General features: G+C 37.9%; 1 protein-coding gene across 1 annotated transcript; it reads left to right on the top strand.

The window, feature by feature from the left end:
* The first annotated feature begins 1,141 nt into the window (after positions 1-1,141).
* Positions 1,142-18,485, top strand: LOC5565452 (MAPK regulated corepressor interacting protein 2). Its single transcript, XM_001649750.2, has 5 exons — positions 1,142-1,405; positions 1,596-1,686; positions 7,776-7,903; positions 17,188-17,247; positions 17,316-18,485. Exons 1-5 carry the CDS (start codon positions 1,354-1,356, stop codon positions 17,498-17,500), a joined length of 516 nt encoding a protein of 171 aa, XP_001649800.1. The 5' UTR covers positions 1,142-1,353; the 3' UTR covers positions 17,501-18,485.
* Positions 18,486-19,162: the final 677 nt, after the last annotated feature.

Below are 19,162 nucleotides of genomic sequence, written 5' to 3'. Positions count from 1 at the left end.
AATTGTACCAGCAAAGTTATACTGAAAAAGCTAGATATCATCGCTATGAATTTTGATTAATAAGCAAACCTATCGGCAACCTAAAGTGTCTCGTAGTTTTCAGTGTAAAACAAATTTTGAGTGTTATCAATTATTTATATTTCTACTCAAAAATGTTCATTGGACTACTTCTGTCAAATTGATGTCAATAAAATCACATGTTATCGCTTTGAATTTTGTTTTATGAGCAAACAGGTTGAAATGAAGTGTATTTTTTATTATATTATCAGTAAAATAAATTTTGAGTGCATAAAAAACTCAACTCCTGCTAAAACGATTTCACTGCACTTCTACAAAAATTTTCATGTCGAAAAAACTATATGTCATCGCTTTGAATTTCGTTTTATTGTTGAATGTATTTTTCACAACGCTAGGAAGTGTCTATTGTTCAATAACTTTGGGTAGACGCATTTATTAAGAAACTATTAAAATTGACGTTGATCTTGCTTGATACTCGGTTCCATTGCTGAAAGAATTTTTGAAATCGCTTCGAAAACAACAAGATATGTATTGTCAAAGTTTGATTTCCGACGTTTTGAGGGGATTGGATGTGCAGATGTAAGGTACATTTGATCATGCTGTGGCGCTTGGTGAGTGAATTCCAAAATATAATTACCACTGAGTGGAAGATATCAGATCTACGAACTAGTTCTTCAAACATAATATCATTATACTTCGAGTCATATTCAAGTTATTTGTGCAAATCACTGTCCTCAAAATAGGACGCTAGGCGTTAACGGGTTAATCAGAATATTTTGTTTTCATTCGTTTAGAATGTTGGTTTCTTTGTACCCAGAAAAATCTCTTCATATCTTCAATTGTATTTGTAAAAATGTGGGTAGGTACGGTTCACGAGTCATGATGACGAATCCTTATTTTGAATGATGCAATAAATTTCACGATCTAAACCTTGCGACAAATGTGTTCGGTTCAAGAATTCATCACTTTTCTTCGAATGAATCCCACTGGCATTGTTGTTATCACGTGAATCAGTGCAATTCCGTTCATCACCATGCTTTCTACGCCTTCTAGCCGCGCCAGGAGAGCTCTGAGAGCGTGAGATTTCCCTGCTGCATTCGTTCATTTTCAGAGTCCCTCACATCAGACCGAGCTCGCTAGCGTGGATCACAGCACGGTAGTCACACTCTTGAGCTGGTTGATTAAGTTTCGATTTACTATCGGGAGACCGCGTACGTCGCACTCAATCTATATGACTGGTTAAATTTGTCAGTCATCTGAACTCGACGATTACCAATAGTAGTTGTTAGTACTGTGTTCTAGTGAAGAACCGGAACTCCGGGTGTTCAGAAGAATATGTATACCGTGTCGAAAGGGCCCAGCAAGCTGGTGGCAAAAACGCGACGAGGTAATTGAAAGAAACCGGTGTGTGGCGAAATCATCATCTGATGGTCACAGCGCAAAATGTTGTGCAATCGATTTTTCTCGTGACCGGAAGAATGCCCTGCTGTGCTATGAATTCAAATTTTGCAGTGTGATTTTTGTTTTGTTTGAGGAAGTGATTTGATGCGAAGATTTTTTGGACGTCCCACCCACAGGTATTCCACAGAACTATGAAAAGTTCGAGCTGATGCGTGATCTGGGCAAGAAGAGCAGCAACGGAGACTGTGATATGGCCAGTGAAGTGAGGTGAGTCTACCGATAGACCGTAGTTTACATAACAACTTCCTAACCTCAAAACGTGTGCCAGACTTGAGGATGGGATGCACTTTTGTGTTCTGAGTGGGATATATCCATACCGCTTTCGATACCGCACGAGACGACATACTTTTTGGCTCCTGTTTTTGTTGTTATGTAACGCTAATGTGTGTTGAGCGGAAAATTATGAGACTGACTTGATGAACTCCACAACTGTTGTCGGGGGGGAGACGAATTCAGGAGTTCAACATACCCGCTGCGTGTTTTCTCTCTTGGAGTTTTATGATGCGAGCCGGCTCCTCGTTTCGTAATCGTTCTGCAAATAGGGAATGAGTTGGCTGTTTGCTCAAGTTCAAGAATGGTTTGGTGCACGCGGTAGCTGTGCTCTGTTGGAATGGGTTCACATCTGGACATTTCACCTATAACATCGGAGTGCTAATTCAATTATCAGGTGCAGGTCAAGCGGAGGTAATATTCCATACATCAAACATTTGTTTGTGAGATTGGGAGTGTCTAAGCCGGATCGTGATGATAACAGCGGCTACAGAGTGTGACGAAAAAATTATAAAAATTCGGAGAGTGGTGTCTTTTTTTGCTTTTGGAAACTTGATGAAAATGACTTTGTGTTCATTTTTTGTGAATAAGAATAATTTATTTAATTTGATTTAGCTATTTTTTTTCTTGTGAATTTTTATTTTACCCGTTGTTTGCCAAACCATTTTAATAATATCCATTAAGCTATTTTTTCGTGCTTAGGAACCAGTGCAATTTACATTGCTGTTGGCAGTAGAAAATTGGGCGTTTAATATCGTGATAGAAGAATAATTACAAACTAAAGAAGGTTTTGTTGTATTAACTGTTTTTTGCAAACGAAGATGAGCACGGTCAAGGGAAAACGTGTCGTCTAGTTGGCTCAGGCGCTTGGCATCATCACGTGATTGTTTGATGTACTGAAATAGCTCTCGTTGGAGATAGAACTATTTTCAAGAGCAGGTTACTACACAACAATGAATAAATTGTAACATTACATCACTCACTTCATAAAGTTTGCGTAACATCAAGTTAGCATTATCAATTACTTCTTTTTGTGCATTTTTTGTTCAATAATTTGAATGTTATTTATTTCACCATTTCTCGCGTGACTTTTCAAAAGGACCTATCTAATACTGAGAGTCTTTATTTGTTTACTTTATCTTCGATCAATAACTAAGCCATATTCATATTTTATGTTGCCTTTTTTTGTTTATCAAGCGAGAGAGGGACTGAATCTCTCATCGTTACATAGGCCGGTGGTAGGACATTTGGCATAAAGTCGTTTGACATGAAGCCGTTTGGCATAAAGTCGTTTTTAATGAGTCTGAAACCAAGAATTTCGTTTTTACGTTTCTTTTGAATCTCTCTGATGACACTAGGCTTGTTTTGGAGTTAATCGATATAAAACTACACTTTATTCAACAACCATTCACTCTTGAATAAATTTAAGCATATTAGTAAAGTTATTACCAATAGTATTTTATTATTTATCCAGATATTACCCTTTTTTGAAATATCAATTCTTCTTTGGAGTTTCGCTATTGGAACAAATTTTTGCACTGAAGATTGTTATATATTAAGCACAAATTTACCCTTCTTTCAATTGTTTTATTTTATTTTTCTATATATGATGTAACCATAATTATAGGTATAAAACTGTTGATTTAAAATTTCAATAAATTTCTCCTTCCTTTATGCATAGGCTGTTCTTTGGAGCTATATTTTTTAAGTATTTTTTTTTTGTTTCCAACTGACAAAAGGGCGGCAATCGATAACGTTGATCTGATCAAATTATCAGCAAGAAGAGAAATCGATTACTGCAGTTACATCGATGGGTTGTGCTACTTTTCCCCGAATGTCGTTTCCCCGAACGCCAGTTCCCCGAATATCCCATCTCCCCAATTAGCCCACTTCCCCGAAAAGTTTTTAGCACTCATAATTGTCGTAACTTTATACATTTCAGGGTGGTGAACGAACTGACCATTTAATATGCACCCTTCTTTATTTAATTGGCGGTTCTTTCGAGTTTTACCGTCCTCAGCATAGCCAACATGTGTATAGCCGAGAATGACAGAATACTTCCTCTTTTGACTGTTTATCGTTCTCTCTCGTCTCCACTTTTCGGGGGAATAAGTCATTGCCGTAATAGTTTTTGGCGTCCATTCTTCTATTGGTTTAATTGTAAACTTTGCCTTCTTTTAAAAATAGGCTTTTCTTTATACTTAAACTGTTTTAAATTTTATTATTTAGTAAAGCTAAATGTTAACCATTTTATATTTTGCTATTTTATCAATTCTTGCCAGCTGTGTTGTTAGAATGATAATTATTTAAGAACCTGCCAATATTCAACATATACTTTTTTTGGGGCAAACGCGTGATCTCCTTCCTAGATATGCTGGAAAAAATATTATTTCAACCACAAATTTCCCCTTTTCTCGATAATAGACGGTATTTTTGATGTACACTTCCAAAATTAGAATTGAAAAGTTTTGCCACAAATATTTTCTTTTAAAGATGTGTTGTTCATTTGAGCTATGCTGTGAAAAGATTTTTGTGTGTTAGAGCCTTAAACATTTTAAACGAAAAATAATCTGCTCTCGTATATAGGCTATTTTTGCATTAAGTCGCATTGATAGATCTTTGGATTAGAGCTTTTGATATTTTGCAAAAAAATAATCCATTCTCTTATCAAGTAATTTTCATCGAGTGTTACGTCCAAACTGGGACAGAGCTTGATCTGCAGCAAAATATTCTATGAGCGTTCCCTTGATGAATAACTGTGAAAGATACTCTATGAGATGTAAAGATCCGTCGCGAGTTTTATTTAGTCATGCTCTCTTATGTAACAACAATTTTTGAAATTCTTAGCTTGGATAATCAACGCTTGTTTAGAACCTACCAAAATGCTATGGGTTCGGTGGTGTTGATCTCGGTAAAAGCTTAAAAAATGCCGATATTTACTTTAAGTCAATCATTATGGCAAACGGCCATTATGCCAAATGACCATTATGCCAAACGGGGTACAATCACATAGGCCATTTAGTAAATTTCAGCGAGATTTATGATGCAAGTTATGAACAGCCAAAATTATGTGATATTACAGTTTATTTTTTGCTGTGTATGTTGCATTGATCAAAACGTTGATGAAAAAGTAGTTAAATTTTTAAAAAAATATCATCTGAACTGCCGGTTGCATGAACAAAAAATTAAGACAATAGATAGCATTACACTACTGGATTCCTGGACTCTTTGACTCTTGGACTCTAGGGCTCTTGGACTCTTGGACTTTTAGACTCTTGGACTCTCGAAATCCTGGATTTCTCGACTCTTGGACTCTTGGATTCTTGTACTCTTGGACTTGGACTTGTACTCTTGGATGAGTTCCTGAAAGAATTTCAGGAGTAATTATCGAAGGAATTCCGTAAGAAACTCCTGGATGAATTTTCGAAGCATTCTTGAGAAATTTATGTAGAAATCTCTAAATGAAATTCTAGAGGAATTACTTCTAATTAGGCTTTTAGAGATTTCAAGAAGGGTATCTAACGAATTTATTGTAACAATTTTAGAGGAGTTTATAAACAAATCCATGGAGATATTTTTATATAAATCTCTGTAGGAATTTTGATGAGCTGAAAGAAATTCTCATATTCTTGATGTTATTAATTTCAAAAGAAGGTATGTCATGAAGAATTGCTGTAGCAGTGGTTTTCAAATCGTACTCCCCAAAGCATTTAGTGCACCGCGTATACTTGGCAGATACTCGCGACACTTCTAAAATATCTTCTAATGCTTTTAAATATCTCAACGTCTTGCTTGAAAACAAACTACAAATGAAAAATGCATACTAAACCAAGTAACAAAGGCACCTAATCTAAAGGACAAAATATCTGTGAAGAACCGATCACATTTTGAACTATGGGGTCTATTTTGTAATTCGAGCGAATTCACGTGACTCGTCTGAGGTCATTGTCGATCAAAGTAAGCATACATATTTCAGATGTCACCCGTCGACTCCCATAGTAATCCAGTCACATAGAGTGACAACTGTCGATAAACTCGAGTGACAGAGCCGAGTCGAGCGAAATTTTTGGTCGACAGTGACTCCAGTCGAGTCGTTTTTGATCGACTCGACTTATAAAATAGGGCCCTATATTTAGTTATCTAAATTTGTGCTCTGGACGCTAAAATGAATGTTTCAATTGATCTTCATCTTTAATGTTATCGACATTATAATGATAGAACACAGATTTTTCCCATTTCTAGACAAAATTAGGAATTACTATTTCGCTGCACAACACTCACTTTTATCACAAACTTCTCAAGAAAGTCAAGGAGTTCCTCCAGTTATACTGTAATCGATTTTGATAGGATAGAGATCTGTTTAGCACATTTTAAAGAACTCGAGCAATATTCTTACCAGAGATGTCTCCACTGATTTTAAGGGTACCCTCCAAAATTGTCGTTCAGTTTTTGCAATGTTTTAACCAAGATCTTTTTTGAGGATACTCTTAGGAATTACTCCAGATTCTTTCTACAATTTCTTTAGAAAGTCCAGCAGTCTTTGTGAAATTTCCCTGAATTTATCAATAATAGACATTTTTCAATTCATATTTGTAAAAATTCTTAAAAAAAACCCGGAGAGTATAGCTTAAACAAATCCTATAGTAATCTATAATGAATCCTCTGTAAAAAAATCCTGATGACTTGGGCAGTGCTTTACAAAGGCCCAAGCTGTCTGATTCGTTTTTCGTGCGCCCGTAGTTTTTTTTTCGGTTGGCATCGTTTGCTTGGGTAGTGCTTTGCGAGGCCCAAGCTGCCCGTTTAATTTTTCGTGCAATTTTTTTTTTCATTTAGTACTTTATTTGCGCGCCTTAGGGAGATTTTACCCATTACTCAACATTGCCGAGGCAGCAGACAAATTGAATCAAGACGCGTTTTGGGCTTCAAAGTGAATTGCGAAAACAAATATGTGAATGTTTGTCATAGTTCAACCTTTAATTAAACAAAAATAAAATTTCCGAGGTTGTGTATACCTTTCGTTTTGCGTGGACTCCCCACCACTGTGGGGAAATCCAGGCTCCGTCCATGACAATACTGAAAGCTACTTGTTTAAAGATTTATTTTTTACCATTCAAAGTATAACTATCGGTATTGTTTGAAAGGCGCCAAACATGAAGAAACACACACTACGCAAAACACAGCTTAAGTTAAAAATCAGGATGAACCTTTGCGATGTTGTTAGGTGAAACTCCTACCACATGGTTCAAAAGCCATCAACAAGAAAGACAATATGGAACATCGAATTCATATTCAATTTCACGATTCTTTTTAACAAATTCATCCATTCATTGTACGTATCAGACAGATAGAGTGCAATCAGAGGTGAATTAATCGTTACTATCCCAGAGACACAGCTCAACGAAATACTTTTATCCAGTCAACAAGATAAGATTTCGGATTTCGAGTAAATAAGCATGCACTCTCAAAACTTCCCGGTGACATATTGGTCTTCGAGTCTGCTTTTTCTTCTTCTTCACTGCCAACGCGGAACACAACTTTCCAAATGGAAAGAAACCCGATCTATTTTCGACACGCTCTTGGTAACCGTCAACATTTCCCGATCGGTTCTCTAGTGCTATGTTTGTCCAACCAAAAAAAAAAAAAAACTTCACTTTGACTATTGGTAAGAAGAGAGCTGCGCAGGGGATGCCTTCATCACGTGTGCAAAGGTCCACATGTGTTTGTACGCGAGCGCTTGATGCGATAAGAGATAATTTACATAACTACTAACTTGTCTTGCCCTTGTTTCTACTGTCTTGTGTTACGGATGTTGTGGATCTCCGAGGTTCAGACCAGAACGCGGTCAGAAAAAGAAATGATTGACGTGTTTATTTTAATCTGCTTTCTATACGAGGAAAAAGAAACTGTCGCTACCGCTTCCGTTAATTGTTACATGCTAAGGCTCCGTGCTTAATCAAGCTAACAAATCGGTTTTGATAGATGATTAGCATTATCTGATGTACCTTCTTTCCGTTTTTCACTTGCAGCATACCCCGGCCGGTGTTTCAGACGTCGAAAAAGTCGTCGGCGCAATATTTGCGAGCGCAGCAACAACAATCTGAGCCAGAGCATCTCAGTCCACAACACGAAGAGCTGATAAAATATATCAATGACTGTGAGTATTGTTATTATTGCTATAGCGTCTGCGAGGGTTCTTTTGAATGACTTTGAATTTACTGTTGTTGTTGTTGAGTGAGTGGCGTCACATCGGTGTCCTCTCTCTGATATTCAAAGTGGGAGCTGTACACAGCACCAAATGAGAGCTAATTTGTTGGCAGTTTATTGTTTTATTGATTGAAATGATGTTTTTGCTTTCTTTCACGAAAGCAAAAGATATCAAGGTTTGATGAAAGTGATTTATTTTGGCAAAGAGATGATGTTTAAAAAAAATATAATCCTCTATTTTATATGTGATTGAGTTGAACTTCTCTGAGTAAAATGGTAATCTAAATAAAATCATGAATAATTATTTTCACATTTCTTCACATTCTAACATTTTTGTTCTTCTTGATCTTGAGACTATATTAGAATCGAAGCCCATCATGTTTCTCAAGCAAACTTCAAAGATCTTTGAACTATTTTGCTACGGAAAACAATTTTATCAACTACCGAAAAGCTAAACATTACATATACTTTGCAATTGGATTAAATGGACAAATTGATGTGAAGTTTTGCGAAAAAGTTACACGTCTTCTCAGTGAAAATCGAACTCACGACTCCCTGATCTCTAGTTAGGGCGCGTTACCCCTACGCCATGAGAGGACTCATGGACACAGAAGTTTTCCTGAATTCGATTTCAGCTCAATAATCACGTGGCCTTTTTTCGCAAAGTGCACCTCTTTCGGAAGAATTAGATGCCCATCCAAACACAACGCTTTCTATATATATCCAATGTCTAGCCCGAGAGCGCATTATCTTTTAGGTAGTGAAATGCCACACATCACTCTCCACCGACGTGGTGGATGAGATTTCTATTGTGTAGGCTTCCAATGGGTCGCTACGTTCTCAAACGACCGGAGCAACGGACTCATGTTCCGTAACCAGTCGTTTGAGAACGTCGCGACCCATAGTAAGCCTACACAATAGAATTATTAGTTGAAAATTCTGCCGGGGGACATGTGAGAATTCTGCGTGATATTTTGGGAAAATCCAACGCAGGATTATGAAAGAATTGTTTTAGGTAGATTCTGGTATAAATCTTCATTCTTTGACCCTGCTCCGGAATCTGTGAGACATTTGTCCAGGATTATAATATAATAATAATATATTATAAGAATCCTGTTCAGAATTCGGTCAGAAACACATCCTGGGTTAGGTTGAAACCCTGCCCACTATTTTGTGAAATTTTGGCTCTGATTATTCTGAGGAATCCTGCTAACTGTTTTGGGACAATTTCGTCCGAAGTTTTTCGTAAAAAAATAATGTATGTATGGTACTGGATTTCGTTAGAAATCAAACCTTTGTGACTAATTAAGCACTTTCTATCATAACTTATTGATGTTTGATTGAAGTTCACTTGTTCTTATCAAATTTTGAAGAAAAACTTGACAAAGTGTTCTTGTGACCCCAATACAATTTGTCAAAGTATTAAAAAGTATTTTTTATTAGGAACCCCAAATTGATTCTCGCAAGCTTGATTTATGTGTAGGATTATTTTCAACACTTATTAACTCTTCCAAATTTTCCATTACTTTCAAATTTTCAAATTAGATCATTTTGAATCATTCATGTAATCAAATAATTAAGAGAAATTGAAAACTAACGTAATAAAGCTTGAAATTCAAGCGAAAAGTTTTATACTGATCTAGCTTCGTTCTTATTTTAAATAAGAAGAACAAACAACGGGTCAGCTATGAGAAGATGTCTTCAAACTCTTCGCGGGCGGCATAAAATGACGGGCCGTACATTGGGCAGCCCTGACCTAAATAATACGTTTCATATAAAAGTGAAATTTTTCAATAGTATTGAACTACTACCTCAAACAGTCCTCAATAGCTGTCGAATACCTCAATGAAGTATTTTTGATTTTTTTAAACTATTTTTCCAACACCACTATAATACCAAATTGCAGTATTGACTACTGAACAATACCTAATTATGGTATGATACCAAAATATGGTATTCATAAGTTATTGCGAGTTATTTTTTTCCTCGGGTGTTGATTAGCGCACCGTTCGTTACGTGTACATTTTCGGGTGGAATTCAGCACACTTGGGCAACACCAAGCTATCGAGTGCCATCGCGACTGCAAAGAACAAGAAAGTTTCGATATAGGGCGAAATTTTCCGAGTAGTGCATCTGGTCATTCGAGTGAAGTGATTTCGAGCAGGCAGGGTGAACAATGTAGTGTGTAGTGTTGTGAAAAACTCAATTTCTCATAACTCACGCTTTGATTTTTCATGCGTGAGTTTTCAATGACGCAACTCAGCAGTCAAAAAATCACTTTTTTGACTCATTGTCTCGTATTTCCACAGTTTACTCACACACGGCAATAATTTCTTGTTAGTCTGGTAAAATTATAGTAATCCTTTCTAACGTAAACAACAACATTCGGTTTTCACGAGTTTTGACGGGTGTTGCGACTGAATCATTTTTTACGGTTTGAGTTGATTGAGTGATTTTGCATCAAAATCTCAAGCGTGAGATTTGCGTAGCAGATCTCCAATGAGTTTGCTCTCACGGGAGAGCGTATTGATTGAGATTTGAGTGTGAAGATATCAACACTGGTAGTGTGCAAAGTTCAATGAATATTGTAAGTTATGCAGTGCAATCAACCGCCAGTACTCCGGTATCTGAAACCATGCGACGACTACCAGTGTACTCAGAAGTGTACGAAATTCCCGTGTCATCTCAATGGTCGGATCCTTATGACTTTCCTCGTTCTACACCTTCCATGTCTCAATACAATCTTTATCAAGTCCCACAATTCGTGCAGAATTGTCTTTTTACCATGAGCCTAACTCAGACTTATGCTCCACCACAGAGTTAATCATTCAATCCTTTTTCAAGATCGAATTTCCCAGTACAAACCCAATTCATGCATCGTCCAACGGATGTCTGTCGTCCAAGATCTGAACCACCGGTAGCCGATCTGCTTGGTTTAATTTGCGTAGGACACCTGTTCAAACTTCGAACCCGAACCCTACCAATAACCGAACTAGCGACTTTCATGGTTCAATTCTATCCAATCAAGGATCTAGCGCGAACCATCCGCCAGGTAAGAAACAACAACAGGTCAACAGGATGTAAACCCAAGATCAGAGAAGAATGGATCCAGTCCTCCAAAGACTTCAGTAAGGAAGTGCAAACCCAGATTCGCACCTATATTCCTTTGAACGATAAGTTCATCTGTATCAATTGCTGGAGACTGCAACATCTGTGCGGGTTTCAAGGGTTTCTTACACACCGCTGTCCATTTTGTTCAAAAAACGGTCCAAATAGTCAATTCAATGAATTCAGATCAGTTGGCCAACCTCTCCATTGATGTGTCGCTTGGCGAACTTGGATATGAAGAGTTATAAATTGATCGGGACGTGCCAGCATCGGACGTCCCCAGACAACGATTCTTTCAGTCCTTCAGGATAGTCAAGGCAATAGACCGCACATTAAAACCTTTTTTTTTTTTTTAAATTTCTGTTCGCTTCCTTCTAGATGGCGGCAACCAGAAAGCTTTGGTTTCGGCCAAAGTTACTTCTTTTTGGACAGGTCCTAAAACCAAGATTTTCCCAAGCAATCTTACACTAACCAGTGCCTCTGGTGATGTACTGAACGTGGTAGGAAGTAGGATGCATTAACCTTACTTCATTCTAGGGATCAAATCAAAGTTTTAGAGATTACCATTGATGAAGACTTTCCTGTAGATTGCATTGCCGGGATGGACTTCTTCTCTGCTTACAACCTCCACATCATGTGACATCTCACAAGGCACAGATATTCTGTTCCTTGTGGATTACGAGGAAAACTCTGACAGTAACCCACCTCGTTGAGCTCAGCTTCGAGCAGGAAGCGGTACTGAAAATTGTTAACCAGAAATTCAAGCCAGCTATGTCCGACCAGCTCTAGGTTGCCTGGCTAGTTCGACATTCTATACAACTGACGGATGAGTATAAAGATTCTTCGACAACACGGGAGAAGTCGACAATATAGTGCCAGACGCATTGTCCCGTAGCATTTGCGCTATTCGAGCTTCCAAGCCAGGAGTATCATCGTATGAGACCCTGATCGCTAAGGTGGAGGAAGAGCCGGATAAATACTTAGATTTCCATTACGAGGACGACAAGTTGTGGAAGTATGTACCGGTCGACAAGGAACCTTACGATTTACGGTTCGAGTGGAAGATAATCCCGCTGCCTGGAAACCGGTAGCGTATCATTGAGCAAGAACACGAGAGAACCTTTCACCTAAGAGTAGAGGTCCGAGGTTCGGACATGCATTCAAAAATGTGCCATTTGTAAGGAAAGCAACCAAGGGGCGATCCATTAATTACGTAAGACAATTTTCGGGGGTTTTCAACCCCCCCTCCCCCTATGGTAAGATTTTTTGTATGAAAATTAAAAATAAATTGTATGGCGCGTAAGAAATCTCAAACCCCCCCTCCCCCCATAAACCCTTACATAATTAATGGACAGCCCCCAAGCGACGGGCCTAACGGTTCCAGGTATGAGTTAGCAGAAGCTAGCGGACCATCCCTGGCAGATAATTTCTGTGGATTATATAGGCCCGCTGCCCAAGAGCAACTCGGGAAACATTTACTGGTGATGCAGCAAGTGGTGTCAGCTTCATCAGTGCAAAGGATAAAGGCCGGAAACCTCTGTAAGATTCTCCGGGAAGGATGGTTTCTGAGAAACTCCATACCCGAAATCGTGTTAACCAATAACGCGTCAACATTCCCCTCGGAGTAATTTAAAGCTTTATTGAAACAGCACGGGATAAAGCACTGGACCAAATCCCGTCACCATAGCCAAAGAAATCCGGTAGAAAGATTAAAACGGTCCACCAACGCCGCAGTGCGAACATACTGCCAAAAAGACCAGAGAAGTTTTAAAATCGCTGACTTACACAGAAAGAAAAATCCATGTAAATTTCAGTGTATAATCATGCACATGAAGCGAATGCCAGATATGTCGCAAATTTACACGTCATATCGTGTAAAATTACAATGGGATCATGTAAGTTTCCACTATATGTCGTGTAATCTATCATGGGCTCTAACCGATTACGCGACAATTCGCAAAAATTTACATTATGTTGATGTAATATTACACGATATGTCAAGTAAATTTGAAACAAATCTGGCGTTCTCTTTATGTGCATGATTTCACGCTGAAATTTGCATGGATTTTTCTTTCTGTGTAGAACAAATTTTCAGCCACTGGATTCACTCCGTTCTTCGTAACGAGAATGCACGGGATCGCACGAAGTGGAGAATATCACCAGAGAATGCGCTGAAAATAAGAGTACTCACTCGATGATCAGCATGACAGCCAAACCAATATTCGTGGTGAAATCTACTATCTTGTCCGTGTAGGCGACCGGCGCTCAGCGCTACAACTTGCGCAAACGTGTGAGGCCGGACGACTTTCAAGTGGGTCATCAAGTGTACCGACGCAATTTCAATCAATCAAATGCTGGGGAATATTACAACGCCAAACTGGCTCCCATGAATTCACCGTGCAAAGTGATTGCAAAACATGGATCTAGTTCCTACGAATTGGAGATCTTGAAGGGAAAAATCTGTGTACATGGCCAGTAGAGCACATCAAACATTCAATTCCCCCTTTCGCCACGCTTGCAACGAATTCTAAACTGTTTCCAGTTATTTTCAAACTTAGATTCTTTAGCCAAAGAGCAGGGGAGCTCACTCTCCGAGTCACTCAGCAACTGCTGCGGCGCTCTCAAGTGCACTGAGAGGTTTTGCATGAGAGGTTCACTGCCCTCTACGCCTACTTGTCCCATGTTCTAGGTAAACCTTATGTACAAATATGCGTAGAACGGCAGTTCAAGCCTTCTATGTGGCGTCTATTGTACCTCTCAGTGGGAGTAGGGACAAGCATAGGAGGTCTTTTCCCGTCAGACAAGGATTAGATTAAGGACTGTTCATTTTATAAAGTGGACACTTTGTTTATGCCATATCTTTTTTATTTATCGATAAAATCATAACCGGTTTTCTGTGCATCGTTCAACTATTATTCTACAATGTTTTGAAAATATAAGATCTTACAAAATGCTTTTGGTTGAAGAGCTAAACAGTTTTTTCAAGAACTCCCAAGAAAAGCTGTTCGTCAAAGTTTAACATTATTTTTCGTAAAGCAAAAATCCTCATTTTTATGAACAAATTGTATGTTTGTATCCTTTACTATTCTACAAAAGAAATAGCTTTAAAAAAATCAATTATATTCCACTATTCTCTGACATTAGGTAACATTAGTGATTTATCCATTTATGGCCAAATTTGCTGATACACAATCCTTTCACTCCCAGCAAAAGAGAAAAGTAAAAAGCGTGTTCAAAACTAGTTTAGATTACTAAAAAAACTATATTTGTGTAAGCAAGAGCTAAATCGTGGGTTTAAACCACAGTCTAAAGTATAAATTTTACTCTTAATGGTCGTTTTACTAAAAACTCTCATACTTTTAAAATCATGTACGCATATTTATCGATCTACAGCTAATTGTAAACGTTTTTCTCTGAATATTTCAATTGGTAATCTCAGAATAACATATTATGAAAATAATATGTGGAAAATAAAATCGATTTTGTCAGAGCAGTGTTGCCAATTCCGATGATTGGCATTGTGCTTTGAAAGATCTTCTTAAAATAAAACAATTGTTTTTCTATTGTGCTTCAAATGTAACGTGGGGACTAAATAAGTAACTATATGAAGGCGTAAGTTATATTTTACATTATTACTATATTAGCACTTCCGCCAGGACGTACTTTAAATCAAAAAAATCTTTTCATATCAGTATCCTTCAAATTTGAAATATTTTTGTCTAAAAATATCGGGGAAAAATGATTTTATTATATCTGTAAAATTGTTGCTCCAAAACTAACCTGATTTTTTCAATCAGGCTTCTGATTGCTGCTGCTTTCGAAGAACAAGCCTTTTTTGAAAATAAAAAATATTATTTGTTTAATTTTCCAGCCAAAATCTAACAATCATTGGTTTTGATAAACTCCAAAAATCGACCGTTCGAAACGTTGTTTCATATTCGTGTGAAATTTAATTATTGTGGAGAATATTTTATTATTACAACATTGTACAATATTAGTCGAACGATGTACCGAAAACCGATTGATATTTCATTGAATAATTAAAAAGATACAGCATGCACAAGGTGTCCACTTTATAAAATGAACAGTCCTTAGACAAGGATTAGAATTTCAACGACCGGCCGATTCAAAATAAGTTTCATTCCATTTCCAACACAAACCGATCGTGAGAAAAACCTAATGTTTCTTTTGAATGAAAAGGTGGCCTAAATAGGGAATTTCGGAGCGACCAAACCCAAGAGGAGTAGCAGTATTGCCTTTGAATGGTTTAAGATTTCTATTGTGAACGGGATGGAAAAAAAAAGCAGTTCGATCCACTTGCGGAAAGTTTTCCTCTATTGCCAGTAACTAGAGGTTGCTATAGCTTATCTATTTAGGTGGAACGAACATAAATTGTCGACCAACATCACTCCTGTCGAAGGCAGAGTGATACGAATCCTCGAAGAGTTCGATAAACGGTTGGTAGTCCTCTGTGGAACCTTTGGTGTGGGAGAAGTAAAATAAGTCCCTGTACCCTAAAAGCGTACACCCGCTGTACCGCGTTACGAGTGAGAAGTCCTGGTACTGGCGTGCTCCTTAAAAGTGCTTAGATGCTGGTAACTTCAACTTGCCAGTACCGACTGATAGACCCAATCTAGGGAACAGAACAGCTATTGGAGGATTAGACGGAAGGAGTACAAATGGAATGTGAGAACTTCCGTGAGATCCTACTGCGGCCTACAAAGTGTTATCCCCAATCATTTTCCGTCGTCTGTGACATGTAGTAAACGAAAGCGTTGAAAAAAAGAAGGTTTCGTTGACGATTCTAGCTTGTTTTAATCCCGCCGGGGACTGCGACATGGTGATGTTCTACGTAGAGAGCCGGCTTCAAAAGCCTGGGATCGGTTTCCAACAGATCCAGTTAATTTGTTTGCTTCGCGAGTGAGGTGGACATTGCTATCCTGCAATAAAAGCAAATTTCTAGGTTTCAGCGTAATCAATTACAAGCGATACCCAGTTGTCATAACTCTTTTACAAGCTAAAACCCTTCGTTTTAAATATTCACTGATTCAAGTCATTAACAAATTTAGATTGAGTAGGCAATAAAAGATAGCACTGTATTGTGAGAAATCGTTCAACGTAATTCTCAGCGAGAAGTTATCGATTTTTATCGAGCCGTAGCTGAAATAAAAACAGAGGAATGCGGTACATGTCGAACAGATTGGCAATTGATCCAGTTTTATTCGCTAATAAATGCTTTGTTCTGAAACTCGTGCAGTTTTGTACACTCAGCGTTTGTAGATGATTTTATGGTTGTTTTGTACATACAAGATACTTTATTCAAATTCAGTTACTAGTGAATGTGTATAAATTGTTTGTTCCATGACTCATAATTTTCCATGGTCTAAGTCCTCAAGCTTCCTGATCAATATAGCTCTAGTTGTTATTTTAAGGTGAAGATGAATCAAAGCCAAATCTCAAATTTTCAAGAGCACATATCTGAAAAACTGAAAATCCGTTTAAGCTGAAAACATAACTTTTAGATTTGTGCTCATTGAGAATGGTAAGCTTATCCTAAGCCCCATTCGTTCACTATCTGTGCAAATTCGATTGCTCTGGTCAATCGCGGCATAGCAACTACACGAATTGTACGGCCATCATGCTCATGCTCGTATAGCCGTAGCGGGAAAGGCGAAACTATTGAGCAAGACCAAACTTAGGGTCGTGGGTTCGAATCCCACTGGATGAGGATCTTTGAGGGTTGAAAATTTTCTTAACTTCTCACGGCATAGAGTGTCTTCGCACTTGCCAGCTCCTCAGCTGGTAACTGTAGAAGTGCTTATAAGAACACTAAGCTGTGAAGTAGGCTCTTTTCCAGTTGGGACGTAACACCAAAGAAAACGACGATCTTGTAAAGTAAGTTGGTTAAAAGAACAAAACCGTTTTTCAAGACCAATAGACGCAAACCGAAAGCATGATTACCAAATAATTGCGACACGCTACAGACAGCGAAAGTGATTATTTCTATAAATAAATTGCGAAAACATCTGGCTTGCTTTGTTTTTGCCTGTGACGATCACGAGATATTTTTACAACCTTAACTGGTAACTAACGACGCGTTTCTGTTTTTTTTTTTCTTTTTTTCAGCATGGAACATGGTGGTGGCATCCAATCCTTATGACGTCCCAGGATCGCCAGATAGTATGAGTAATACGAATTTTCATATCCCTTCATAAAATCTCTCAATCTGACGTAAAATCGTTTTATTTTTCAAGGTTCCAACACCTCCCTCTCATCATCCTGCAGCACCAGTTCGATGTCATCGGATGGTTCCAACAGCAGTACCACCACCCTGTACTACAACGACCCGCCCAGTCCGGTGCTGGTCGATTTCAAACCGTTCGATCTGGAATCCTGGTGGGGGAGGAGAATATTCAACAATATCACCAAAAATCTGTGAAAGTCTGAGTTGTAATAAGTAGTAAACGAGACAACACAACAAATCGCATAAGTAACCCACACAGTTTTACACACAAAACAAACTAAAAATACTTAAAACTATTGTGAAACTAATCAACCTAAGGATACACTGTAAACAAAAAATCTGTGAAAGCAATTTATTCGGAATATTAGCGATCCCGATCGGAACCCTAAAGCAGAGCACAGTAGGCGGAAATCAAATGGTGCAAATTATCAGTTCAGAATCAGTATGCTAGAGCAGCACATAGAAGGAGAGTAGCCTAGGCATTATTAGGGAAAACATCAAGACAGGAACGAGAAGCGGGGTGCATGTGTATTGACTTCTAGGGCGTGTTTCTGTGATCAGTTTTAGCAAGCATTTAGGAATGTCAGCACGATTGAAAGCGTACGTGGTTGGATAACTGCTGGTTTAGTTGACTATAAATTTATGTTCTTCTTCACTAATCATCATCAAATCGGTTCCTAGTTCTCTTGCCAAAAATCAATTGTTTTAGCGCGGTATCATCATGTCCATTTGTCACATTAACCTGGACTGCGGCCTAAAATTTCACGCTTAATTTGTATTTTATTTGTTTAAGTAGGAACAGTAGCTAGTTCATAGGTTGAATCGTTCTCCATTAATTAGTCATATGTATCTCAAATTGGATTGGGAGAAGGAGTACAAACCGTGAACCGTAGGAAAGAGGGGGCGGAAGTATGCAGAGTTGTGGCTTAGGCAGACTGGGCTGGTTATAATAGCTTTGAGCCTGTGGAGCAGATTGAGCTACTTCCAACGGAAGGAGACAACACTCGGAATAGCTTTGATTATGTGCTGAACTAGTAGGATGCATGAAAGCGATAGCAACTGTTTGTGAAAAGTGATTATACTGAAATAGTTTTAGTGATTAGATATGTTATGGAACTGAAATAAGAAACTGATGAAGTCTATTAAAGCATGTTTGATACAAAACACTGTTGACAACTGATTGGAGAGGTTGTTCTTTGAAAGAAACATTCCATTTCATAATCCATCTACAGTACTGGACAGAGTAGTGCACGCATTGGACGTTTTTCGTTCCGAATGGTCATCTCGATTTCTAGTGCACTTATTAAACTGGAACTTTAACGAGAGATACCTTCAAATTTACTTAATAGAAAATTTACTGCTCTTCGAAAATTTTACATTTGGATAATATTGGGAGAAATTTAGTTCAATAGAAATAGTAAGAGAACAGAATTATTAAATTTAGTAAGCCTCATCGGTTCTAAATATAAAGTTATTCTGTTGAACTGGTTGTGCTAAACACATCACAAAAAAAAAAACAATATGATACATATGTATGTAGTACAATAATAATAATAAATTGAAGTACACCCGATTCTGTTTTTGCACGGATTTTTTTTACACGGCCGTGCAAAAGAAGTTTCCATACAAAATTTTTCACCAAAACCTTATTTTTGCATAAAACGTCGAGAACTGGTGTTACTTTTTTGGCCCAGTTTTTGAAATTTTGAACTGAAAACTTATTTTGCACGGTACGCATCCCCCGTGCAAAAACAGAATCGGGTGTATATTGTTTTTTTTTTGTGATGTGTTTAACACAATCAGTTCAACGGAATAACTTTATAGCTATGGGCAATAGAAATGGGAAATTAAAGATTA

The sequence above is a fragment of the Aedes aegypti genome, chromosome 3, assembly GCF_002204515.2.
Source record: "Aedes aegypti strain LVP_AGWG chromosome 3, AaegL5.0 Primary Assembly, whole genome shotgun sequence".
NCBI classification, from domain to species: domain Eukaryota; kingdom Metazoa; phylum Arthropoda; class Insecta; order Diptera; family Culicidae; genus Aedes; species Aedes aegypti.
The sequence above is the reverse complement of the archived record's forward strand: the minus strand, read 5'-3'. Positions and strand labels throughout refer to the sequence as shown.

What these genes read in the sequence shown, in the direction of transcription:
- LOC5565452 (XM_001649750.2), top strand. Translation starts at nt 1,354, where the DNA reads ATGTATACCGTGTCGAAAGGGCCCAGCAAGCTGGTGGCAAAAACGCGA. An exon ending in GATATGGCCAGTGAAGTGAG is followed by an intron (nt 1,687 to 7,775) that starts GTGAGTCTACCG and finishes TTTCACTTGCAG; the next exon opens with CATACCCCGGCCGGTGTTTC. An exon ending in GATAAAATATATCAATGACT is followed by an intron (nt 7,904 to 17,187) that starts GTGAGTATTGTT and finishes TCTTTTTTTCAG; the next exon opens with CATGGAACATGGTGGTGGCA.